Raw genomic sequence first — 26,289 nt, 5'->3', positions numbered from 1 at the left:
CTGTGACTGACTGGAAGCCAGTGTAAAGATTTCAAAACTGGTGTGATGTGTTCAGATCTCTTAGTCCTGGTTAAAACTCTAGCAGCAGCGTTCTGGATGAGCTGCAGATGTTTAATGCTCTTTTTAGGAAGTTCTGTTAAAAGACCATTACAGTAATCCAGTCTACTGGAGATGAATGCATGAATAAGTTTCTCCTGGTCTTTCTGGGAGGCTCATCCCTGCTTCGTGGGGATGAAAGGGTGGTTTGCTAAAATACTTTTGCAGTTTTGCTGCAATCTGGCGTCGTGGGGACGGCCCCTCAGATAACACACTAATTATAGGAGGTGTCACTAATCGGAGACGCTCCAATTAGTGACACATTATGCACATGAGCTCTCTCACACGCAGAGAGAGGGAGGGACATCGGACACTCTTCTTTGTTTCTATATTTCGCCTTCAGTAAACCCGCAGCCGACTTCCACACAGTCTTTTCAGTAAATCCACATTTTTTCAGTGTTTTTATTCTTTTCCTCTTTATATCTGTGTTTTTTTTTTGTTTTTTTTTTTGATACATGAATTTTCCCCTTTCATATATTCTTTTTTATACCTGTGTATTCTTCTTTTTTCTTATTTTCAGTGTTTTTTCAGACAGACTGTCTCCATGAGTTGAGGCATCACAAAATTAAGGTCAAGGTTTTAAAGTTGTACCTTCCTTTTTTTTTTCTCTCAGCACCAGTATTTAAGTACCACACTCTTTTAATGCTGCTTTTCAGTAAATTCCCCTTTCTTTCTATTTTCAGTGTTTTATTATTCTTTCCTCTTTTTTACCTGTACTTTTCAGAAAATAGCTGTTTTTATTCTTTCTTTTCTTTTTTTTACTTTTTTCAGACACACCATCTTCATGAGTAAAAGCACCAGCATCAACATAAGCTTGGTTAAAAAAAACAAAAAAAAGGAGCACGAAATATATAAGTATATTTATTATACTTTCACTCTTTTTACCTGCGTTTTTCAGAAAATTGCTGTGTTTTTATTCTTTGTTTCTTATTTTTCAATGTTTTTCAGACATGACTCGACATGCCGTCCTGGACCAACCCACCATTATGCCCACCCTCACCTCATTGGCTCTAAAACCATGGAAGAGGTGGGGATCCTGGCAATGACAACATTTCCGGATCCTATGAAATGACCAACTTCCGGACAATGACGCAACTTCTGTTCTCAAAGAGGTGGCCAGACTTCCAGTCTCTAGGAGGGGGCGGGACTTCTGCTTAGGGACAGGCTTCCAGTGATGACTTGGCAGCCTCTGATTAGACAATCTCACCTGTCAAATTAGTTTGACGAAAGGTGGCCCATATATTCTCTCTAACATGGCTATGCAGATGAAACACAGATGTATATTACAATGTCACCAGGAGACTGAGGCCCCATACAGGCTCTTGGTAAATGCAGTGAGGAGATTCAGTTTAACAAAAACAAAACCGAAGTGGTTGTCTCTGGAGCCAAAGAGAAACGATTAAAGGTCACCACAAAGGGGTCGTTGAAGATGGCGCCAAGGATGACTGCTGCATCTCAAGCTCTCTCTCCTAACATTATTTTTTTTTTCTTATTTAGTCTCTTATTATTTGTTTTTTTTTTTTTTAGTTATGCAACCTGCTGTAGTAAGCCCTATCATACAATATGATAAAAATAATTACTTTGCATCATGTCGGTGGTGGAAAAACTTTATTTCCACCACCGCCGCCACCAGCTTACAACAGGGAATCTCCATGGCGGCGCCTACCTGTTGTTGTACCTGAGCGCCGGAGGAGAAGATCGTCACGTGCTGGAGTCCTGGTCCGGCTGAGGAAACGGGGGAATCAGCCTCCTCTACCAGGTATTCTTCTGGTAAATGTTCAGTCATTGGACAACAAGCTCGATGAACTTCGGAGCAGAATGGCGTTTCAATGGGAGATTAACATCTGTAACGTTTTTGCTTTAACGGAAATTTGGCTCGACCCCTCAATCCCAGATTTCGCCATTGTTCCCGAGGGACTCTCCGTTTATCGGCTGGACCGGACTATACAATCAGGAAAGAACAAGGGAGGTGGTGTCTGTTTCATGGTGAACAAATGGTGCTCAGATGTGGGAATTATTTCTACGGGCTGTACTCCGGACCTGGAGCACCTCATGATCAGATGCCAGCCTTATTATCTTCCGCATGAGTTCACATCGGTTGTCATGACAGCAGTGTATGTTCCACCTCACACTGAAACCAACGAGGCCATGGAAGAACTGTTTGAAGTTATCGACAGGGCAGAGACTTCATGGCCGGAGGCTGCGTGTATTGTAGCCGGGGATTTTAACAGCACCAACCTGAGGAAAGTCCTGCCGAGATACCACCAACACATCAGCTGTTCTTCGCTGGCAAGAACACACTCGTTCATGTTTACACCCCTTACACAAACATGTATAAGGCCCTCCCTCACTCTCCTTTTGGGAAATCTGATCACATCTCAGTTCTGCTGCTGCCTTCCTATAGACAGAAATTGAAGCGTCATGGACCAGTGACGCGGACCATTAAACAGTGGTCCGTCCAATCGAGTTGCAGCATTCAAGCCCGTCCCACCAGCTCAGGGACAGCTTCATACCGCAGGTCATAAGACTTCTAAATGCGGTCAGCAGCAATGCGACCTTTAAATAATAGCATCTTCTTATTGCTTATTATATATTTTACTGTATAATTTATTTGTAGTATTCTTGCTTTTTGTGTTTAACTATTTTTATTGTGGTTTATATTCTTATTAGTGTTGTTAGAAGAGCCTGGAATCTAACAATTTCACTGCCAATGATTGCTGATGTAATTGTTGTGCAGTAACAATAAATTCATTCATTCAGTCATTCATAGAGCTTCATTCTATACACCTTAAAAACCACCAACCAGGTCAGAAATCAGGGTGTACTGATGGACTCAGTTCTAAACTTTGAAAATCACATTAAGGGAATTTCAATTTATTTCGATTTCAATTTGTTTATTATGGAAAACCCCTTGAGATGTAACATCTCGTTTGCAAGAGGGACCAAAAAAACGTAAAGATATAGACATAACAACAGACAAAACAATAGTAAAATATAACAAAAACCTACTGTATAACACTATATAGAGAACAAAGATAATACACAATATAACAATTAGCTCTTGCTTGCTTTCACAACCCACTTCTACAAAACCTATAGACATAACATCATTAATACAAAGTTCAGGTCATTTAAAATTTACAAAATTTTAGATTAACACATTAACACATAAGGAGCAGCGAGAAAACAGCATTACAAACACTGACAAAACTGTTTTGAGGTGAGTATTGAGTAGGATTCTAAAATGACCACAGGATGTTATTGACCTCAAAGATGCAGGTAAATGTTCCAGTCATTGGGGGCCTTATAGGAGAAAGACCGCCGACCTGCCTCCTTCCTCACTAATGGAATAATGTGGATTCGCCGTTGACCATAGGGGAGGCAAGAGCTGTAAGTTTGCAGCAGGGTTACTCACGTTACTTTTATGAAGTTGAGATGACGCCCCAAAAGGAGTTCTCCGCTTCCACCGTGGTACAGAATATTTTTGATCCCCCGTCAACTTAAAAGGAAATAACAGAGAGTAGCTCATCCCTGCTGCAAGTTTTTTCTTGATCTCATCAAACTTTCAACATTTAATAGTCAGGTCAACGCTGAAATCAGGAAAAATCATAGTCAAATGAAATCAAACTTTATTTATAAAGCACTTTTCATGCTGGGGCAACACAAAGTGCTTTGCATAAAAAAAGCAATACACACACACAAAAGGAGCCGCCCATTCTGCACAAACATGATTCCCTGATTTCTGTCTCTAAACTAAATGTAGTATAAAACACTAAAAGTGATAAACATCTGGCTTGATGCTGCTGTGAGGAAACAGTATCATGGGGATCCATCCACACCAGGAGCCAGTCCACCCATGTCCTACAGTGGCCGTCATCATGGCAACCACCCCGATCAGGGCAGATCGAGGCCCACACCACAGCCATAAGGTTGCAGTGCAGGCCCCAGCCACCCAGGCAAGGGCGATCACTGCAGCAACAACCCCCAGACAGAGCAGGCAAAGAGCAGCCCTGAGGTTCTCTGGCAGGCTTTTGCACAGACGAGGACCGTAGTAATGAAACTAGGCCTCGCCATAAGTCTTGGTCCTCACCCTTGGAACAACTAAGAGAACAGTACCAGAGGACCTCAGGGTTCGCGAGGGTTCATAATTTAAAAGCAAGTCAGATAACTAAAAAGGTCCAAGACCATTAAAACATTTATAAACTACTAAAAGAACCTTAAAATAAGTCCTGAAACGTACAGGGAGCCAATGCAGCGATTTTAAAACTGGTGTAATGTGATCCCGCCCTCTGGTTGTCCACAGAACGCGTGCCGCTGAGTTCTGAAGTAGCTGTAGGTTTAAAATGGACTTTTTAGGAAGACCAGAGAGCAGGGTGTTACAATAATCTAATCTACTAGAAATAAAAGCATGCATCAGCACCTCTGTGCTGACAAGAGAGAGAAATGGACGAACTCTGGAAGATGAGGTCTTTCTTCTCTCAAGCAAGTCGCAGGATCTTGACTTTGTCATTAAAGAACAGCAGCTTAACCAGGAGTGGGCGAGGAGATCTGGCATTGTTTGTGGAGTTAGATCGGGGGGGACAACGAGCCCTTTAAATCATTATTGGTGTGGCAAAACTCTTATTTCCAAATAGATGATGTATGTCAATGTCAGTACCTTCACAGCGTTCTGGGAGATTAAGAAAACGAAGATTGTTAGCCCTGCTCCTGTTTTCAGCCTCATCGTCTTTATCCCTCAGGTAAGAGCTGTCCGTTTCTAATACAGCGACCCTTTTCAAAAGATCTTCAACGTTATCTTCAATACAGCTTACACATTGCTCCATCCCCTTAATATGATCGTTTCATGTGGAGAGTGAGCCCTGTATACTGTTTAAACTGGTCTGGAATGATGACATTTTAGCGTCAATATGTGCAGTCATTTCAGTATTGCTTTGTTGAATGGCCTCCCAAATTGTTTGGAGGGAAAACTTAAACCAACGTTGTGGGAAGATCAGAGCACTTAAACAAACTAAACAACAGATGGATGATCTGTTTAACTCCTGATTGCTTCGTATTTGTCAGGATGAATGTAGGAGTGTTCATCTGTATGTATAGAAGAGCTTTGTTAGAGATCATGTGTTGTCAGAGCCCCAGGTTGGTTCACAAGAGTAAAACATGAACACTCTGCTCATACCTAATCTTCTAAAGTTCTGTTAATAAAACAAGTTGAAAACCCAAGAACTCATCATCAGGCAGGATTACTTTCTCCATCTTCTTTTCATCATCACCATCAAACATCACTACTGTTATCAGATCAGAAGATTTATTAAAGTTTATCACGTCCTTCATTCTTTCTGTTAGAAAAGCTCAATCTTTCAGCACAGATAAATACTGAGGTTAAACAGAGTTTAGTCACGTGATCAGTCAGCGGAACAGATTTATCTTCTTCATGGGTCATATCTGTGACGTATACCCAACAGTAAAGTCAGCTGCTGGCTGAGATTCAGAACAAAGAAACCAGAAATTTACCCTCAGAGTTATAATTTTTTAAAGTTAAAACTTATTTAATCTCACACTAAACTTTTAATATGATAAAATTATATAATTTGCAAGTTTTATTTATACACAACATGCAGTTGTATATTTGTACACACATCTTATTTGACTGTTATCTGACCCCATAGTATTCCCACAGAGACCTCAATATCCTCCTTGGTCTTGCTCCAGGTAGGTGGGCGTTGAGTGGGTCATAGTCATGTGACTTCTGTGAACGATACTGAGCTCTAAAACAGGAAGAGAAAACAACATTAAAGACAAAAAAAGTTCTGGTAGAAGTTGTACAGGTGCTGACGAGATGCTAAGTGTTATTTGTAACTGAAACATTTTGGAATAAGCAGCATTCCTTTTCCAGAAGGGAATTGGTTTTTTTTTTGTAAATACTGTAACTATAGACAAATCCAGCTGCCGTTTGGTGTGTTGTGGCGCCGCCATTACTGAGGAGGTGAGTCCTAATTACCTCGTATCTGCCAGCATGGACAGTAGCATAAATATATCAAACTGATTCTTTTTATCATATTAGTCAGACATCAGAGCATCAATGAAAACTAAGATTCATCTGATAGAAACTGATTTTAATAACCAGAAGTCCGCACTGGAATATAAAACACTAATCTGGTTATAATAAGTTATCAAGCGTTGGTAAATTGTCAAACTTTTGCAAAGGCTGCTAATTTTTATATTTTGTCAAATATTTATCAGGTATAGTTTAAATATAACTAGTTTGGAAAGCAGGGCAAATAACATTAAATTTCCCAATTTCTCCCAGTTCAGACATTAAGTCTCAGCAACACCACAGCCCCTTGTCTTTTTGTCCATTAGCATTAACTAACATGATACATTTTACCAGTGGCATTGCATTAACCAGCATAACAAACGTTACCTGTTGCGTTAGCATTAACTACAAACATTACCCATTGTGTTAGCATTAACTAGCATAGCAAATGTTACCTGTAGCGCTAGCGTTAACTAGCATGACAATCATTGCCCATTGCAATAGCATTAACTAGCATAGCAAATGTTGTTGCGTTAGCATTAACTACAAACATTACCCATTGTGTTAGCACTAACTAGCATAGCAAACGTTACTCGTTGTATTAGCATAAACCAACATGACAAATGTTACCCATTGGTAGGTTACTGGTTACAGAGGTGGGCTTGGGTCTAGAGAACCCAGGCTTGAGTCTTTGGTGTGCCAACAGATGTGAACCACTGTGGCTCATGGGAGGCAGCCCGTTGATCTGTACTACATCTGGGTCAATGCAGAGCTGAATTTCCCCACTGAGATTAATAAATTAAAAATGATTATGTTATCAGAGGAAGTGAAAAAAATGATTTGAGGCCCCGTTTTCACCACAACGCTGAGACAGTAGAACACAAAGGTTTGTTGCGTTTTGGTTTCCACAGTAACAGTTTTGGTTGGAAAAAATTGCAAAGATTTGACACCAGCCTCCAGAGTGAAACTGGAAGTGGTGCAGTGATGACGTATTTCACGTCATCTTACACTCAGGCCCTCCTGAACCCGCGAAAAGCACAACAACAACGGCGGACCTCCATGTCATGTTTGTGTTGCTGCATCTTTTTAATTTATTCTGTCTTTTGAGGCCTAATCTGTTTCTGGTGGAGTATCTATGCCGTCAGCGAAGACGCAGAGGTTACACATTCCAGATAACTAGCGGTTGAGACGTAACGCTTCTGACATTGTGTTTTACGGCTTCACAAGGATGCTGTATATGGGTGTGTCGTTAGAGGCTAGAGGCCTGGCGTGTGCACGACACCGTTTCTGTGCCTCTTTGCATTTTCTCCTGCACAGACATAGTTTTCATGTTGTGTAAATGCTTTTTGTTCTGTAACACAAAGGAAAAATATTTGCGTTTTGTGTGTAAACAGTGTCATATAAACAGGCCCTGAAAGTGTAACCTGGATTCTTCACCTCTGACTTGACACATTTATTATTGTTCTCCATGGTGGGATTCATTTGGGCTGGAGCCTCGTCGGTGTTCACTGTGCCGGCATCTGAGGGGCTAACAGGAAAAATCCCAGGTCTCATTTTGAACTGGTGGACCACAAACACAACCTGACGAAACAAAGAAGCAAAGACAGTCAGACAGTGGTGTCGTCAGCCGATTTTTCCAGGGCTTTAGCCCCGGGTCTTTAGAGTCTAGCCCTGGCAGCAAAGACCAATGTAAATTACTGTATATAGATGCTACACACTGTTACACACACACACATACGCACACACACACACTCTCACATCCAGAGCAACGCTGGGCTGAGCAGGGCTGGACTGTGGGTTGGAGGGTCTGATTAGCCCTGTCACTAACGCCAAATTACGTTACTGGGTGTCAGATTACAGCCGATAACCAGACAGCTCTGTGTGCACATGTGCAGAGGAGAGAGCAGCAGTCGAGGGTGGCAAACCAGAGCTAGCAAAATGGACAGAAAATCTAACATAAAGCACTTACAACTCCATAGCTTTTTTAGAAGAAAAGTAAAGGGTAAGATACACAGTATTGTCCCAAATATGTGTATTTTTTGGTTGACACAAGCAGTCAAAATAAATAAATAGTCAAAGAAAGATAACGTTACAAGCATTTTGTGGCATCTGGTTCTTTGTTTGACTCTATAGGAGCTGTCTCATCGACTCCCTGTAGAAACCCTCACATGTTTTCATTTTGTACCTTTTACTGTGCAGCGAGTACATAAGGCCCTCAAATCACAGAAAACCTCCTGGACAGACTTGATGGAGCCTTTTGTTTTTAAAAAAAATGGCTGCTAATTTTGTTGTACAGCCTCTTACGATACTTTTTCATCTTTTGATTGAAAGTAAAGAAATTCCATCGGTTTGGAAGTCAGCTTTTGTTGTTCCTCTTACATGGAGGTGATCCGGCAGTTTTAATCAACTACAGGTCAATATCAAATTTGTGCGCTTTGTCAAAAATTATTCAATCTCTTGTGTGTGATCAACTTAAGGAATTTTTATATTCAAATGAGCTTCTTTTAAATTTGCAATCAGGTTTTTGGAAAAAAAAAAACACAGTACTGCTGCTATTGAAGCACTTTGTAATACTCCTGGATACATTTTGTATTTGCTGCAGCCCACTAAGATAAGATATTTATTTTTGTGTTATTCTTTCACAAGGGTAATCTACAGACTTAATTTGATGTCACGATTTTATAGAGGGTAGGACAGATGAAATGGAGACTGGTGAGCCAGCACAAGCAGCAGCATCATCATCATCATCAACAGTAGTAGCAACATTAGGTATGGAAACTGGCAACAATTATTTATTATAACTCTGTGTTATACATAATGAATCAGTGGAGGATATTTCATGACAAAGCTCATACATATAAAAATTAAATTAAAAGCAAATTAGAAATTAGAAACATTTTAATGACAATGTGCACAATTGAAGCCATAATAATTGAAATAATAACTAGTTTTGTGGGATTTCTTTCCCATAGTGTTCAGGTCTATTGCTCATAAGATGCTCTGGGTGTATGTCTTTTAGGATGACTTGTGGTAAAATGTGCCTAATGTCCCACATCCCTGTTGTATTGTATTACAATTTGAAACAAATTATATGAGGAAGTAGTTGTTTTTAGGCTGGTGTGCAATTAAGTGTGTTTTTTTTTTCATCACAGATTATCCAGAGATGAGTGAGGAGAAGATAGCCGAGGATAGCAGAGTGTCAGATACAGGAACTGTAGACACAGGCCCAGAAAGATGAAAACTCAAAGAATACCCGCTCACAAGCTTCGGATTGCAGAGAAGGTCATTCCAACAAAACTGGTTTGACTCTTTTGAATGGTTGGAGTATTCTGTAAGTCAAAATTCTGCATTCTGCTACGCCTGCAGGATCTTTGGAAAACAAGCACTGGGAGTTAAGAAAGATAGTCTCATCAGCTTAGTTGGTTTTTCCAACTGGAAAAGAGCATTGGACAGCTTCCGAGAGCATGAAACTTGTACAAGACACAAAGCCTCAATGCTTCCCTGGAAAGCTCATAAAGCAAGTTTGACAGAAGGCAGTGTCATAGAGAGGATGAATGTGGCAGGCATTGACCAGATCACAGAACGCAGACAGTACCTCTGTTGTATTGTGGCTGCCACAAGCTTTTTAGGAAAATAGGGCATATCTTTCTGTGGTCACAATGAATCTGAGTCCTCAGACAACCGGGGAAATTTCCTAGAGCTTATGACCTTGCTGGAGCAATTCGACCCCTTTCTACAGAACTACAGTGCTCCTTCTCGTTCCACTTATTTGTCTCCTGGCTCACAGAACGAAATGATAAAGTGTTTCGCTGATGAAGTCACTGCTGGGATCGTTAATGAGATGAAGCAATCCAAAGTATATGCAGTGATGGCTGATGAAGCCCATGATGGTCATGTTGAGCAGCTTGCTGTTTGTGTGCGCTATGCGGGGTCTGATAATGCACCTAAGGCTTGATTCCTTCAACTTTCCAACCTTGAGTCCTTTGATGATCAGTTGCAGAAGCCATTGAAAAAGTGCTTGAAGCCAGTGGACTGCAAGAACTGCAATGTGTTGTCCAGGCATATGATGGGGCAGCAGTGATGTGCGGTCCAGTTGGAGGAGTTCAGGCTCTTTTCCGTCAAAGGCATCCAGAAGCAGTTTATGTTCACTGCTATGCCCATGAACTCATTTTGGTGCTTAGACTTGGTGATTAGACCACAGTTGCAAGGCTGTGCCAGAAGCCAGGGTTTTTTTGACACACTGGAGAGTTTGTATTGTTCTTTCAGTGTGTCTCCAGTGAATCACAAGGCTTTCACTGACATGCAGAAAGCCTTAGGTTTAGTGGATACTGAGCTTGTTCAGCTATCTAAGACTCGATGGGCATGCCAACTCCACTCAGTAACTGCTGTCATTGACAACTTGACTGCAGTGCTAAGGTGCCTGGAGAAATTCAAAATGCCACAGCAGTTGGACTGCTCTTAAAACTTGCCAGATTCTCATGTGTTTACATCCTAGTAATGTTTAAGAGTACGTTGTCCACTACAGAGGGGCTCCACAAGTACCTTCAGAAACAGGACATAGACCTAGCCCAGGCTACCTCTTACAAAGATGCTGTCCTTGAAACTCTGCAATCAATGCAGACTAATGAAACTGTAGACCAGTTACACAAACAGGCCAGAGAAACTTTTGAGGCCAGCGATCTGTCACTGACCTCAATTTCAGTAAAAGGCTCTCTAAGACGTAAGCAAAGGCGTTTGGATGACTATGTGGTGGAGTCCACCACAGGCACAAGAGCTCAAGCAAGTTCTGGGGATGAACTGAGACACCACATATTTTACCCATGCCTTGATAGAATGGTGAATGAGCTAGAGAAGAGATTTAGCAGTGTTGGTGCAGACCTGATGAAAGGCATCCAAGCTTGCCATCCAGCATCACATGACTTCCTGTGCGAACAATCATTAGAACCAAGTGCAAAACAATACAAGATTACACTCAGCAAAGAGGAGATTGTAGTTGCTAAATTGTTCCTGATGAGAAAGAAAATAGAAGAGGCTATTTCAGATGTGGCAAGTGTGTATAAGCTCCTTGACCCTGACATGTCCCCAAGTTTCAGATTAGTGTTTCAAGTGGCATTAACTATTCCTGTAAGCAGTTGCAGTTGCGAGAGGTCTTTCAGCACTTTGTGTCGCCTAAGCACATGGCTGAGAAGGACCATGAGCCAGCACAGGCTCAACAGCCTGGCTGTCATGACCATTGAAAGGGAAGCTGTACATGTCACAGACCATAACAGCATCATAGGTAGATTTGCAAAGCTTAAACCAAGAAAATACACCTTAATGATTCCACCCTCCTGCAAATAATTGACAGACTAACAAACAGATGAGAAGGAGAGGAAGCATGTGATAAGGAGGACAAGAGGAGACCAAATGACAAGAAGTGGAGAGCAGGCGATGAGGAGGAGTGCAAGTGATAAAAAGGAGATGAGGAGAGGAAGTGAAAAGGAGTGACGAAACTGAGAAGAGGAGAACAAGTGATAAGGAGTGATATAAAGGAGAACAGGAGGTATATATAAAGCTCCCCTAATTTTTAAATTAGGTCTGGTCCTGCTAAGCCCAGGGTGTCCTCAAAAGCTGGAGACGCCTCTGCAGTCAGACATGGTTGGTTTCATCTTTCAGAAATATTCCTTCCACAAACTCAGCCTGTAGTCAGACACACACCCACTGAGCTCACCACAAAAAGCTGTCTCTGTGAGCCAGAACACTGTCATGCATGACTAGATTTACAAAAGAAAGATTTAGGTCCATCCAACAAACAAGCCATGTTATGTATGCGTGTAACCTGCAGGCATTTAGTCCATTAGATCAGTTTTTCTGTTGAAGACAGAGTATATCTGGTGAGGTTAAGCTGCATGTGATAAAAAATATTTCTGGGATTATTTATAAGAGATTTAAGTTACTTTAGAATGTGACAAATTTGATTTGATGATTTTTATTAATTTGGAGGTAAAGCTCTGACATGTTTAGATTATTTAGACTCCAGAGGCTTTTCTTGCTTGACTTAATTGCATTTGCTGTAAATAAAAACAGAAAATTTAAAAAGAAAAAAAAACTGTAATATTCCTTCCAGCTGCAGGAAGGAATATTACGGTGGAAAAAAAAACAGAAAAATATCAAAAAAGTAAAATTATTGTAAAATTCTACAACAAATATTAAATTTATACCTTTACTTTTGTGTGAGATCTATAGTTTTATTTTGGCTTTTTAATGTTTAATGGGCGTTACATTAATTTAGTTTAACAACAGCCCAGCAACCTAAATCCAGGTCCTCCAGACCCCCATGACCACGTCCTTAAAGGCTAAATAATTAGGATTTTTTCTGTAAAAATAATTTAAAATGTTCTCATTTGTTGTGAGGGATAAATGGTAAATGGCTGTATTTATAGTGCATTACTGTACCTGGAATGATATCACATTCACCCATTCACACACACATTCACACACTGATGGCGGAAGCTGCCATGGGCATTGCCAAGGCGCTCAACCACGACCCAACAGGAGCAATTCAGGGTTCGGTGTCTTGCTCAGGTACACCTCAACACGAACTCGACTTGGCCGAGGCTACAAGACTACCGCTCTATCTTGCTGAGCCACGCTGCCCATAAACAATCTTTCACTCTACATTAACAATGTCTTAGTCAAGTTTTTCTCCTTTCAAACTAAGAGTTACGTGACGGAATAACTTCGGTGCACTGTGTAACTCTTTCCTACTTCCTGGTTCTTTAACCAATCATATGCGGCTCCCCACGGTTGCCAAACAAGGCAGAGTTTGGTATTTTATGTGGGCAAAAGGGCAGCAGAGTGCAGGTATGGAAGCTAGTAAAAGAAGTGGACCAGAAATAGTTTCAGAAAAACCTAAAAAGCCTCAGCATCCTGCTAAAAAAGCAAATGACCAAAAACGGAATAAAACGAGGATCAGTATTGGAGAATCTTTTGAAAGGTGGAGAAGTCTGAGCTGGAAAAGTTTCTTCTCGACAGGTAAGCACCGGAAATTTGCTTAAATTAAATGAAAAGTTCATCTTGATTTACAAAGATTTTAGTCTAATTTATTTCTGGGCACTCATTAAATTAATGTGTGTGACTGTATGGGTATATTAGTCGATTACAGGACTTAAAGTAAAAAAAAATCCTGAGCCTGAACTTTTTTCCGGGGAGTGGAGGTGCAGTGGATCTGATGCATACACACTACAGGGAAACAGCTTGTGGCATTGTGCTTGGCATAAGATGACCTACAGTTTAAATGTGAATTTTAGAAAGTAAAGCTAATAATGTTATAAGGACATGTGAAACTCAGTCAGGCTAATTAATTTAAATTATTCATTTAGCAATAATTTAATTTAGTAAAGGGCCATTTATAAAAAAAAAAACAGTTACAGAGCAACAGTGAACTTTAGGTAACATTTTAATTTTAAATTGCATCATTTCCATCGTTTTTGTTCAAAATAATTTCAAATTAGGTTATAAAAAATACAAAACAAACAAATGCAATTTAATACACTAAACTACAAGTCAAGTGACAATATGTCTAATTAAACAAAGAAAGTGTGATTTTGCTTTAACGGATTTATTAACCCTGCAGATGAGGACGCGCTGTAATCAGAAACGATATCCAGGCTTGTTGCTGCTTCACTGTTCAGGTTTCATGTTTGTCTCATGATTGTTTAAAGTATGTAAAGTCCAGTAAGGACATGATGTGTGTGTTGATTTACAAAGTTTAACTTCCACTGATGTTCATGACTTATTTTATTTATTAGAGTACATTTTTTGTTAATAAAATGCAGAATCTACATTAAAGTGGTCTGATATCAATCAAGAGTTACACTGTGCACATTACTGGCCAAGTCGTACCTTACACCCCCTCTTATTCTTTTAAGGTGGAATTTGGTCTCAGAATAATCGTTTTAACTTATCAGTAGCTGATCATGGGCCTGTAATTGTCAGTAAAACAAAAAATGTTGCCTGAAATGGCTCCAGTTTGTTCAGGTGAGACATACTTTACAGATGAATGGCATCTACTTTGCATTTGAAACACTAGGTGTCATTTTTATTTATTTTGACCTCCAGGCCTACACTACATGTATGAATGTGTACTATATGACAATATGAATACATTCGCAGTGCAATAAGAACACACAAGAATATTGCATAAGGAAAAACCCCTTCCCGTATTAGGACCACCTCTGGCCCACAAAATACTATCCCTGATCTCCGTCCAGCCCAAGAACTGACATCTAGACCAGATGGGGCTCAAAAGAGTCTTGCCATAATCCAAGCTACGCTGTAAATTCACATCTGGTCCACACAACATGTAACATCAGTTTCCACTGCCGTAACTGAGCCAAAGTGGCCAAAGTAGCCTAAATCTGACCCCAACATGTCTGCTGTCTGGGTTGGGCCAGGTCATCTGGCTGTGTGACAGAGTTTTAGATGTCAAATTTAAGTCCACACTGTAAAGTAAGACCAAATGTGCTCCATAAGAACACGTTTCTTTTCATTATGTTTTATTTTTTCATTACGTTTTTCTCCTGGTACACAAGGAAGGATTTTTTAATGTTTTGAGATTTTTTTATCTGGTCGAGACCTCACACGTGAAGATAAAAAATCAGACATTAAACAGTTTTGATCATACTGTGTGTGGTGTGTTCAAATAATCTCATCACAGAGCAACACACACATAACGATTCTGTCCTGTAACTGATCCACAATCTAGTCCTCCGAGTCAGTAATCTCACGTGACCAAATGTGATCTAACAAAACCATAGAAGAAGAACCATAGCAACAACTGGAAAACACAACACCCAGCATGGAAGAGGACATACCAGACAAGGTAGAATGATGGTGGTCTTGGGATTATTGTTAACAGAAAAATCCAGAATTGAAAAAAATATCAGACTGGAGACGGCGTGAACACGGACTTTATATCCTCTCTTGTTCACCAGTCAGCTTGGTCTCTGATTGGCTACTTTCCCAGGGGTGATGGCAAAAAAAACATCCTGAGTCTGAACATTTTTAGGTGTTCCTTAATGGACACCGCTAAATTTCAGCACAATATTATCACACAGAACACCTTTTTCAGCATTAACGTCCTGTTGAATTCAGGAGTTTCTCTATTTTAATTTCTTTATCTGCCTTGGTTACAAGCAAAAATGTCCTTAGGCAGAGCAAGATTTGTGGTACAGCAATATATAAAATGATGGTACTAGTATAACTCCATGTAACTACAATGTGGTCCTCACACATGTAATGCTTTTAATGTCCAAAAATAAAGTTCATAAATAGTCACTGACAAAGTGACTACTATACTATACCCTGTTGGAGAAAAGGCGTCATTTCTTTTATAGACTCAGGCTGTTTGGGGTTTGACCGGAGATCATGCTCATTTTCTATAAAGCTGTTCTTGGTAGCATCATCAGGTACTGTATGCTGCATGGTTTCACACATTAACAGAGCTCCTCAAAACAACATGCACTTCCAGGCACATCTGGTGCATGTATGGTCCACACCACACTCGCCAGTGCCATAACTGAGCCAGAAGTGCCAAAACTAGACCAGATTTGGCCCGAATGTGTCTGCTGTGTGGGACATAACTTGATCTGGACACATGTCTCAGCTTTCTTTATACATACAGCCCTTGTAGTTGTGAAGATAAACTTCATCTATTTTAAAGAATGTCATTTCAGAAAGAAGGTAGGAAAAGTAGACCTTGTCAAGAAGAAGCTAAAGTCTTCCAGTATCACAACAACACTCTTCTCTATGGTTAAATATTTCTAGTATTTCTGTGAGTACCTGATAACTATTAACAGCAGAGATGGCTGGGACAGAGTAAAGCAGGGATCAGCATCTCCGGTCCTCGAGGGCCAGTATCCTGCAGGTATTGGATGTGTCCCTGCAGCAACACACCTGATTCAATGAATAGGTCATTAATTGATTTCTGCTGAACTTAGGCTCATTTGGATAGCTACCATTGGCTACCATCTGACTTCATGGTCAGATGAGAAGTTCGTGAGTTGTCAGGGGCGGATTATAAAAGCAGCGTAGCCAAGTCAAACGTGTTATGTGTTACGTTGGTATAACAACAGTTATGCTTCATATTTATCTCAGTGTAATAACTTGTCGGCTGTGAAACATGTTGTGTTGTGTGTTGTTGCTTTGTTGAAGCAGCCAAACATCAGCCTGTCCTGGTTTTGTAAAGATTAGTCTAATTGCAATCTGTTGCAGATCCATATGAAATACCAAGGCTGTTAGAAATAATTTTGTAGCCAATTAATAACACTGAAATGGAATTATTACAGGGAGCATTACATGTTAGTCCGGTAAGAAAATCAAGGTTTGCATCAGCAGAGGTTGAACCAATCAGGACCAAGTTCTGTCATCAACGGAGGCGGGTCCACAAGCTGCAGTTCTTAGCTCTAGCAGCTCTCTAATAATAATAATAATAATGGATTAGATTTATATAGCGCTTTTCAAGGCACCCAAAGCGCTTTACATTGTGATTCCATTATTCATCCACTCCTCACTCATACCTGGTGATGGTAAGCTACGTGTGTAGCCACAGCTGCCCTGGGGCAAGCTGACGGAAACGTGGCTGCCAGTCTGCGCCTACGGCCTCTCCGACCATCACCGAACATTCATCCACACATTCATACACCAGCGATGCCAACACTGGAGGCAAGGAGGGTTAAGTGTCTTGCCCAAGGACACAACGACAGATGACTGCAGGAGCGGGAATCGAACCGCCGACCTTCCGATCATTGGACGACCTGCTCTACCGCCTGAGCCACTGCCGCCCAGTCAGTGGCTCCCGCCATGTTTTATGGTCATATGGTATGGTCACATTTTCCGGTGCAGTCCTGGTGCAGACAGAATTTCTAATCAGCATAAAATACTCTAGGACCACCATCCCTTGCTTCCAGATGGGTTGTGCTGCATATAGACCAAGTCCAACGAGCCCCTTGACAACAATCTGTTGCATATCCATTTAGTTTGAACATCTAATACCTGCAGGACACCGGCCCTCGAGGACCAGATTCCCCTGGTGTAAAGTATTAGTATGGCAAAAACTCTGGAAAAGACTACAGACTGGAATCAGTGCAAAGGAAAACAATTTTTAGATTGTTCTGTTAGTATTTACATCCCAGTTTCTGCTGATTCTGCTGCAGGGATGGATTCAGGATGAACTGATTCTACAGGCAGAGTCATCAGGGAATGTTTAACAAACTACTCATGTCTCCAGTAATATCAACAGCTTTTGTCCATTAGACCTGAGCCGAATAGGGCGCGGCGTGTCTTGGCAAGGTAGAGCAGTCGTCTTGTAACCCGAGGGTTGCCGGTTCGATCCTCGGTCAGGTCGAGTTCATGTCAAGGTGTCCTTGGGCAAGACACCAAACCCTTAATTGCTCGTGGTTGAGCGCCTTGCATGGCAGCTTCCGCCATCAGTGCGTGAATGTGTGTGTGAATGGGTGAATGTGATGTGTGATCTAAAGCGCTTTGGGTACCATTCCAGGTACAGTAAAGCGCTATATGAAAATATGGACCAGTGAATGCTACTTTTGATAACTGACCAGAAAGACGGCTACTGCAGCCCCAATGATTTGTCCTGCTATAACATCGCTCCAGTAGTTACGGTATTCAGCAACTCTGTTGATTCCTGTCAAGGTAGCCAGACTGACCAATGACAGACTGAGGAGTGGGCTTGGCAGAAGACCTCCACAAGAGCCAGCACACGACATGACGTACATCTGAAAGACAAGTTTGACTCTTTAGAATTAGGATGCAACTTTCTGAGAAATAACTGGATTGTGCCTGAGTAAGTCCACTCACCGCCAAGTAAACAGCCACATACAGACTGACTGCAGCCTCTTTGCAAGGAAACGTCATTCTGGCTCTCATAATGTTATCAGGATTGCCGGTACAGGCATCTGATTGGCTGACAAAGTGCACGGTGTCCTGGCAACCGAGGGCAGTGTAATTGGGCTGACAAACAGACAGGAAGTACGGAGCTAGACTTCCTGTGACCAGCTGACCAGCATTGATAAAAATGTCTGTTGTGAACAGACCAAAGACATAGACACCTAGACACACACACGCACACACACACACACACACACAAAGCAACACATTAGATTATTTACATTTACTCAGATTTGACTGCCAGTGAAAAATGTATTAAAAAGAAAACCCATTAACATGCACTATTTTACCAAAAGTATTGAGACATCTGGGACATCCCATTGTTATTCTGTAGGGTTAAACATAGAGTCAGAGTATCCTTAGCAGCTATAACTATCTCACAGATCGACAATTTTCATAAGTATGGATACATGCTCCTCAAGGACCCATAAATCCAATGTTCAAGGATCAATTCTAGGCCCACTTCTTTTTAATCTATACATGTTACCTTTTGGGGATGTCATCAGGAGACGCAGCACTGATTTCCACAGCTATGCTGATGATACACAGCTTTACATCGCCGTGTCTCCTGATGACCTGGAGCCAGTTAACGTCCTTTTAAGCTGTATTTTAGATATGAGGTCACGGATGGCAGAGAACTTCTTACAGCTCAACCAGGACAAGACTGAAGTTTTAATCAATGGTCCTGAAGATAAAGAGATAGATCATTTTACCTAAATTATTTAATTTTAAACCTTCTCAGTGTGTGAGAAATCCGGGTGTTCATTTTTACTCTGAGCTGTACTTTATTACACACATTAGAAATGTCAGACAGGATTTTATCATCTTAAAAACATTCTTCTCTCTTGCCAGCACTGAGGTGCTGATCCATGATTTTATTCACAGTAGAATAGATTATTGTAATGTCCTGCTCTTTGATATTCCCAAAAAGAATATTTCCAACCTACAACTACTTCAGAACTCAGCAGCACAAATTCTGATGAGCACCAGGGGTTGGGTGTCCCAACACTTTTGGTAAAATACTGTAGGGAAAATTAATTGTCTTAAAATGGAAAGTCTGCTACGATGCAGAAAAGTGAATACATGACCTCAGCATGATGAAAATGTTTATTTGTTAACGTGCCTTTACAGAGTATTAACTCTTCTTTAGCACTTTTTATTTTGTTGCATTAAAATTTGTAGTTTAAATAAACATGCTGTAATGGAAATGCACAAAATACCATGTTTATCAGACCCTTCTCTGTGAAACCAGCTCCCAGTTTGGCTTCAGGTATCAGACCTTCAGATCATCTTCAAACTTTCCTTCCGGTTAAATCTTATAGCAGGTCTGGCTTGGTGACCCTGATCCATCCTTTAGTCCTGCTGCTATGGGCCGAGGCTGCTGGGGACGTCCCATGATGCACTGGGCTCCTCTCTGCTGTCTTTATATGTAGAAATATCTGATGTTGTTGTTGTTGTCATTCATTCATATTTCTCTTCCTTCTCAGCAGGAATCCCTGGATTAGTTCTGCTGCTGGTTCACCCCTCTTTTCTGTCCTCTTCACCCCCTACTGGTCCAGGAAGATGGCCGTCCTCTCTGGTCCTGGTTCTAATAGAGGTTTTCCTTCCTGGTTCTGGTCCTTTCATAGATGGGTCATTATTTTATGAACTTGTTTTTATGAACACAGTTTTTATAAAATGGAATAATGTAAATCATATGACAAATTTGTTTTGATTGGATTATAAATTGGACTATGATGAACTGGACTGAACTGGACTTGATGAACTGGACTGAATTAAACTGCATCTGTAAAAGTAACTTTAGATTACTTTGTTCCGCCAAGGTTATATTTTCGGCATGTTAGCGTCATAACCCAAAAAGTTCTGAATAGATTTTGAAGAAATTTTCAGGAAATCTCAGAAATGGAAAAAAGGAACAAATGATTAGATTTTGGAGGTGATCCGGATCACCACCTGGATCAAAGAACTTTTTTAAAGGATTCTTTACAGGCACAGGGCAGCCAGCAACATCCAGGAACATCCGTGAACTTTGTCACATCTGGATTTTTCACCGGTTAAAACAAAAGGTTGCTAACTTAAAGTTGTGTTGTGGTTGGCTGCCATAAACATAGTTGTTCCTCAGCCAACAAGAGATCGTTCTTCCAACTGCCAAAAAGATGTAAAAGCCCTAAAAATACCATAAGCCATGTGCTTACAGTAACAATAATGAACATCTGTTGGTGGTTTTTGTGAAGTTCTTCATGTTTCTTGTTAGCAGCTCCTTCATAATGTGACGGTGGATCAACATTCATCCGTTAAGTCCTACGGACACTAGCTTCACCTCATATCTTTTCCTAGCCTTGACACTGAGAGGATCAAGAGAACTTGATTACATTATGGATGATTTTCTATCAAATACCAATGGAGAAAACTTAAAACTATGAGAACAAGTTGTAGACTTTAACACAGAAGCTGGTTTGATGCAGGGTTTGGTTTCACCGGCAAACTGTTGGTGGTCACGTGACCAATGGGGGAGATGGGGACTGTTTTGTCTTTAGAGCTTGTAACTCTAAAACTAATACGTAAAATCACGGGCAAAACATAAAAAAAATAAATTACAATGGCTTGGAGGAGATCGCACTGAGTTCTTCTAGTTGTAAACTGATATCAGAGACAAACCCTAAATGTGTCCTTATAGACTATGTGCATGCAGTGTGGTAAATTCTATCAAAGTAAAATGGAAAAGAAATCCAGACAGTATAATTACCAAGAAAAGAGGAGGTTCTGCGCACCATGGGGTTCAAATAGCAACAATCCCCCATCAGAACAATCTTCTCATGGTCATAGAGGTTGTTTGAGCTGGAATGAAGGAGGAAGATAACAAGCTCTACACTTGAAATCTGCAAACAAAATGAAAACAAATAATAGATGAAAACAAGCCATGCAGTAGAGGATGACGGCCCAGCAAACATTCATGACATCATTACTTGTGTTTAAAGGGACAGTGTGTAATATTTTCTGTTGTTTACTGTCCAAAATCCATGTCTGCATGTATGTGTTATCATTGGTGTATTACGACCTCCGCTAATGATCTGACACATTCTCGTAAGTGAAGACATTTAGATTTGTTTATACATATCACGGGTAAGCCAGTAGGGCAATGCCATGACAGCCTGCCATCTTAAAACTACAGCTGCCACAAAGGGCAAAATATCACCAACTATGAGTTTTTTCTGCAAGCCAGCGCACAGTAAGACGCAGGAGGAGAAGATAAAAGAGGCCAGCTGGAAAATCGGTTTTGTCATTGACAAAGATGCAGCAGCAGCGCAGGAGCCGTTTTCACCATCGCCACTAAAGAGAAAAAGGGACTTAAAGGTAGAAGGAGCTCAAGGAGAAAGATTTTTAAAGTAACAACAAGTAAGTCGTCGATGCTGTCTAAATTAGCCTGAAGCTAACTTTTTCATTCGTTTTTTTGTGTTGCTCGTTACCATGGTTACCATGGGCAGTATAACAGTAGTTTCTGTTAAAAACTACCAGCCTGGTTGGTACAGTATGTACGGTATGTTTACATGGTTTCAGTCGCTTTCAGTCACGATCAACGTCGGCATTCAGTCACGATAAAGCTGGACTAAAAGCTGGTTGGAAGGCTTTATAAGCTGGTTTTACTGGGACAAAAATCTGGTGCTGTGTTGTTGGGGCTTTTTGAGATACGGCGGCTACCATTACAATATGTGAGGCTGCAATGCGCTAGATGCTGGAATACCTTACATCATTCCAGCGTTAGATGGAAGTAATTCTTACACAATGTCTCTTTAACATGTAGCGGTGGTCAGTGGTGGAGCTTTTGTTTTGGTTGTTTAAATAGTGCAGCTGATGGAGGCTACTTCACGGTTCCTTGTTAAGTCAATAAAAAGTAAAGGATTCTACAAAAAAAAGACAAAAAAAAAACAAAGAAAAGTAGCTTGTAAACCTTTGTTTGGGATCAGAAGGAGCTGAGTCAGACCATGTCAGAGTTTGTAGCGATCAGCTGATTAAATCACTGTACTACTACTCTGTTAGTGACCAGATGTTGGGGATAAATTAAAGCTCATGGGATGATAAGAACTGCTACTGCTTTCTGGTTTACTTCTCAAGATTGTGGTTGCTAAACAACAAGACATGAGTTAAGCCTGTTTTTAGCTTCAATCTTTCTGAGGAAGACGACAGAGATTAGACTCCTGCAAAGAATATAGATAGAGAGAAACAGCTGGTCACCATAGCAACAACGCTATAAAAACACCAGACTTCGTACTTCCAGGAGCAGAAACAATGCAGGATTTATCATGAAGGGTCTTAATCACATCTGCTTCCACCATCCATAGACCAGGAAGACCAGACTTCTAGATTTCCAAGATTTTCCTCATTTTCCTCTGCTTGGCCACATAGAAGCCAGATGGTTCCAGACACTAGGAACCGTTCCAGAAGCTGGTCTGAAGCGGCAGATGGTTCCAGACACTAGGAACCGTTCCAGAAGCTGGTCTGAAGCGGCAGATGGTTCCAGACACTAGGAACCGGTCCAGAAGCCGGTCTGAAGCGGCAGATGGTTCCAGACACTAGGAACCGTTCCAGAAGCTGGTCTGAAGCGGCAGATGGTTCCAGACACTAGGAACCGGTCTAGAAGCTGGTCTGAAGCAGCAGACGGTTCCAGACACTAGGAACTGGTCCAGAAGCCGGTCTGAAGCAGCAAATGGGTCCATATATCATTAACTGAAGTCCAGAAACTAGTCGGAAGCAGAAGATGGTTTCAAACAGAGTCTGGCAGATATGGATTTCTTTGAGACTGATGCCGATTGTGATATCTGGCAGAAAAAAAAAAATCAGATAACCGGTTAATCGGCCGATTAATTTAAAATGTATGAATAACATAACTTATTTAATTTTTATTTTCATTGTGAATTTTCTTTCTATTGAAAATACATTAATATAGCTACCAGTTGTACTGATGAATTTATTTTTAGATTTAGGCCATGGGGGCGTTCTATATATATGTAATATAATGAGTAAAGTTACTGGTAAAACATTTCGACAGCCCTCTGATGCCCTCCAGCTCCACAGCCCATGTCTCTAGTGTCACCGGCACCCAGGTTCTGTCCAGCGCTTCAGCGTCCCACATCGTCATCCAGGTCTGCAGAGGTTCTTACTGCTGTCACCACCCCTGGTTCCTGTCTCTGAGGGGGTTCAGGGTGGGGACGCTCATCCTCCACCTCCTGAGGTTTACATCTCTGAGGGGGTCTTGGGCCAGGATGCTCCTCTTCCACCTCCTGAGGTAGCCCAGAGCCCAGTCTCGTGTCTGTGCAGCCTTCTGGCCGTCCTCCAGAACTCTGTTAACTGGACAGTTTGTTTTCTATTACTCTCTGTCACCTCAGACAGAGTAATGTTCATAATTTTAACTTTCCCTCCTCTCTGCTTCACATTGCTCCTACTTAAATGCATCTCAACACACAGCCGATGTGTTAGTTACTTACTGGCTTTTAAGCTATTAGCTAATGCTATGCTAGGCTGGCATAACCACAGCAATGTTATTGCTAGCATAAACAGACAGGGACTTAAACTAACTAGACTTAACTTAAGCTAGGTTAGCACAACGTTAGCAATGCAACATAAATATAAAGCATGACAGACACAATGAAGCATGGGTCGCTATCATGAAACATGGCAAACAGTGAAACTGGGACGGTATGGCTCAGTGGATAGAGTGATCGTCCTGTAGCCCAGGGATTGGTGGTTTGATCCCGACCTGGAGAGCTCATGTCTCAGACACTGAACCCCAAATTGTTCCTGATGGGTCGTGGTTGAGCGCCTTGGCAATGCCCATGGCAGCTTCCGCCATCAGTGTGTGAATGTGTGTGTGAATGGGTGAAAGCGCTTTGGGTAAAAGTGCTATATAAATACAGACCATTTACCAAATACATACCATTTAAACAAACTGTACACATGCTGAGTCATCCTTGATTTTACAACATTAATGAAGTGCCTCCACTTGACAGCGGTGAAGACTGAGGATTGCATGGAGTCAAAGCTCCATCTAACGGCACAAGAACATCATTCTGCAAAACTCCGACAATGGACAACATTTACTGTTTTATGAATTAAGAATATATCATTGTTAAATCTGCAAAACTATGATTATTTTATAATCGGCCGATGAAATCAGCCAGTCGATCAATCGGTCAGGCTCTAGTTCCAGATATCAGGAACCGGTCCAGAAACTGGTCTGAAGCAGAGGACGGTTCCAGATACCAGGAACCAGTCCAGAAACTGGTCTGAAACAGAGGATGGTTCCAGATACCAGGAAGGTGTGTTGACACAGGGAAACATCTAAAACCTGCAGGTAAGTGGCCCTCAAGGACCAAAGTTGGAAATCTCTGCATCAGATTATATTTTGAGGCTGTTTCCTTTCAGAAAGGCAGATTTTAACATTTTGTTAAAGACAATGAAGTTAATGCCCATTTTAATTTACTACAATTGTTTGCAGATCATCACCACCATCAGACTCGTCTGGTGGAGTTTATTTATTTATAGATACATAAAAAAATCTATGGCTGATGGGGAGAATCAAGCAACAGTTTCAGAATCATTGAAATGTTAAACATACATATCTTCATCACCACAGAGGGAAACCAGAAGCTCTGCTGACTTACCAACACAACAGGCAGACCACACACCACAGAGCAGAGTATTACAGGCTGCACCCGGCTGTCTTGTTCAGGTCCAGGATCGGGCTTGCTCAGAGCCGGGTCTCTGCAGACGAAGCCCTGCTGCGTCGGACTGAAAACGTCCGTGAACTCGCAGTAGTAGACCAGCATCAGAGTCACTGTCAGAATCATCACCTGGAAGTAAAGCATGGTGGAGAAATCTGATCTGACGACGCCTACAAAACTGTTTTTAGGAATCCGGCTGAATAAGACCATTCATTCCTAACCCACTGCAGCCGTTTTTAATCCACAAAAAATTCACCCTCTTAACTAAGCTTAAGTCCAAATATCAAACCATGATGCTGATCTGCCCTTCAGAGATGAAAGAAGTGAGTCTGTGTCGTCTCTTTTGTGATGCTGTCAGAGAAAACCACATCTTTCCACTTCTGTGATTTCATTCAAACATCTGAAAGCAGTCGCATTCATTCCACCTCACTGAGCCATCTCCAAAGGACTGGCCACCTCTGAGATCTGATTGGACACCGCAGGTGCTGCCTCAGGTGATTGGCAGGTCACTGAGGGAGGAGGAGAGAGACATCTTTCCACACCTGCATGGATCACCAGCATCACCACACCAGTTTGAAGTAGTTTCCTAATTATCCATCCATTAAAAATATTGACACATGGCTGCACATTTCTAGAAGAGATTTTGTCCCTGCGCCGCTACAGCTACTAGTGTTATGTAAGGCTATTAACCCTTAAAAGACCACCAATTTTTCCCAAGGTCTAGCTCTTTTATCATCAGGAGCTGTAGTGTGTAGCTCTGTGGGGTAAACTGTGACGGTAGTTACACTTTAGGAAGTTTTCCAGGCATTTCTATCCCGTCCAGAAGGTTTCCAATCCAACTAAATGTAGTTTTATTCAGAAACTATCTGGTAAATCCACAATGATCCATGATAACAGCATTGTTTATCACATTTCATCATAAAAACATCACTATCACTGCTAAGAGACCTCTATTTAGACCTGGACATGAAAAAGAAAAAGGTGACAAAGATAGACCAGACAGAAAGACAAGCTGGAAAAAAAATCACAACAACAGAAACATCAACACAAAGAAAAACTAACATGACTGCAGCAGTTGGAGATTAAACCCACAAGACGGAACAGTGACTCAGCAGGTTAGTAAATGTGGGGCCAAATATAAGGAATAAATACTGATCAGTGATCATTCAAATGCAATCAGGTCCCTGCAAAGATCAGAGGTAGACCAGGGGGCCCCAAAACCCCGAAGACCAGCCACAACCCCACAGAGTGATTCCTAGCCAGCCCACCACAGACAACCACACATCCCCCCACAAAACGGCAGAGGAAGGCCCCAGCCACATGAAGCCCCAACCAGAGGAAGGCCCCAGCCACATGAAGCCCCAACCAGAGGAAGGCCCCAGCCTCATGAAGCCCCAACCAGAGGAAGGCCCCAGCCACATGAAGGCCCAACCAGAGAAAGGCCCCAGCCACATGAAGCCCTAACCAGAGGAAGGCCCCAGCCACATGAAGCCCCAA

The 26,289-nt window shown here is 41.4% G+C and overlaps 1 protein-coding gene across 4 annotated transcripts; it reads right to left on the bottom strand.

Annotated features, from left to right (window-relative positions):
• Window positions 1-4,549: 4,549 nt before the first annotated feature.
• On the bottom strand, window positions 4,550-25,555 carry LOC121645272 (phospholipid phosphatase-related protein type 5-like). Of its 4 annotated transcripts, XR_006011400.1 has the most exons (7): window positions 24,733-25,555; window positions 20,820-20,952; window positions 17,984-18,234; window positions 17,725-17,901; window positions 7,332-7,708; window positions 6,684-7,130; window positions 6,403-6,582 (listed from the first exon to the last, which is right to left on the bottom strand). XR_006011400.1 is itself a non-coding variant. In XM_041993691.1 (6 exons), the coding sequence occupies exons 1-6, from the start codon at window positions 25,000-25,002 to the stop codon at window positions 5,829-5,831; spliced, it is 1,005 nt and encodes a 334-aa protein (XP_041849625.1). In that variant the 5' UTR covers window positions 25,003-25,555; the 3' UTR covers window positions 4,550-5,828. The 4 variants fall into 4 exon arrangements, 2 of the variants coding, with proteins under 2 accessions (XP_041849625.1, XP_041849624.1); XM_041993691.1 differs by lacking the exons at window positions 6,403-6,582; window positions 6,684-7,130 and adding an exon at window positions 4,550-5,858 and having other exon boundaries at window positions 7,565-7,708; XR_006011401.1 differs by lacking the exon at window positions 24,733-25,555 and having other exon boundaries at window positions 20,820-21,115.
• Between the last annotated feature and the right edge of the window lie 734 nt (window positions 25,556-26,289).

Source organism: Melanotaenia boesemani, chromosome 8, assembly GCF_017639745.1.
Source record: "Melanotaenia boesemani isolate fMelBoe1 chromosome 8, fMelBoe1.pri, whole genome shotgun sequence".
Classification (NCBI taxonomy): domain Eukaryota; kingdom Metazoa; phylum Chordata; class Actinopteri; order Atheriniformes; family Melanotaeniidae; genus Melanotaenia; species Melanotaenia boesemani.
The sequence above is the reverse complement of the archived record's forward strand: the minus strand, read 5'-3'. Positions and strand labels throughout refer to the sequence as shown.

Coding starts and splice junctions, on each gene's coding strand:
- LOC121645272 (XM_041993690.1), bottom strand. CDS start 25,002: ATGGTCTTATTCAGCCGGATTCCTAAAAACAGTTTTGTAGGCGTCGTC. Junction 18,235..20,819: donor CAGAACCTCCTCTTTTCTTG/GTAATTATACTG, acceptor GTGTGTGTCTAG/GTGTCTATGTCTTTGGTCTG. Junction 17,902..17,983: donor ATGTGGCTGTTTACTTGGCG/GTGAGTGGACTT, acceptor CTTGTCTTTCAG/ATGTACGTCATGTCGTGTGC.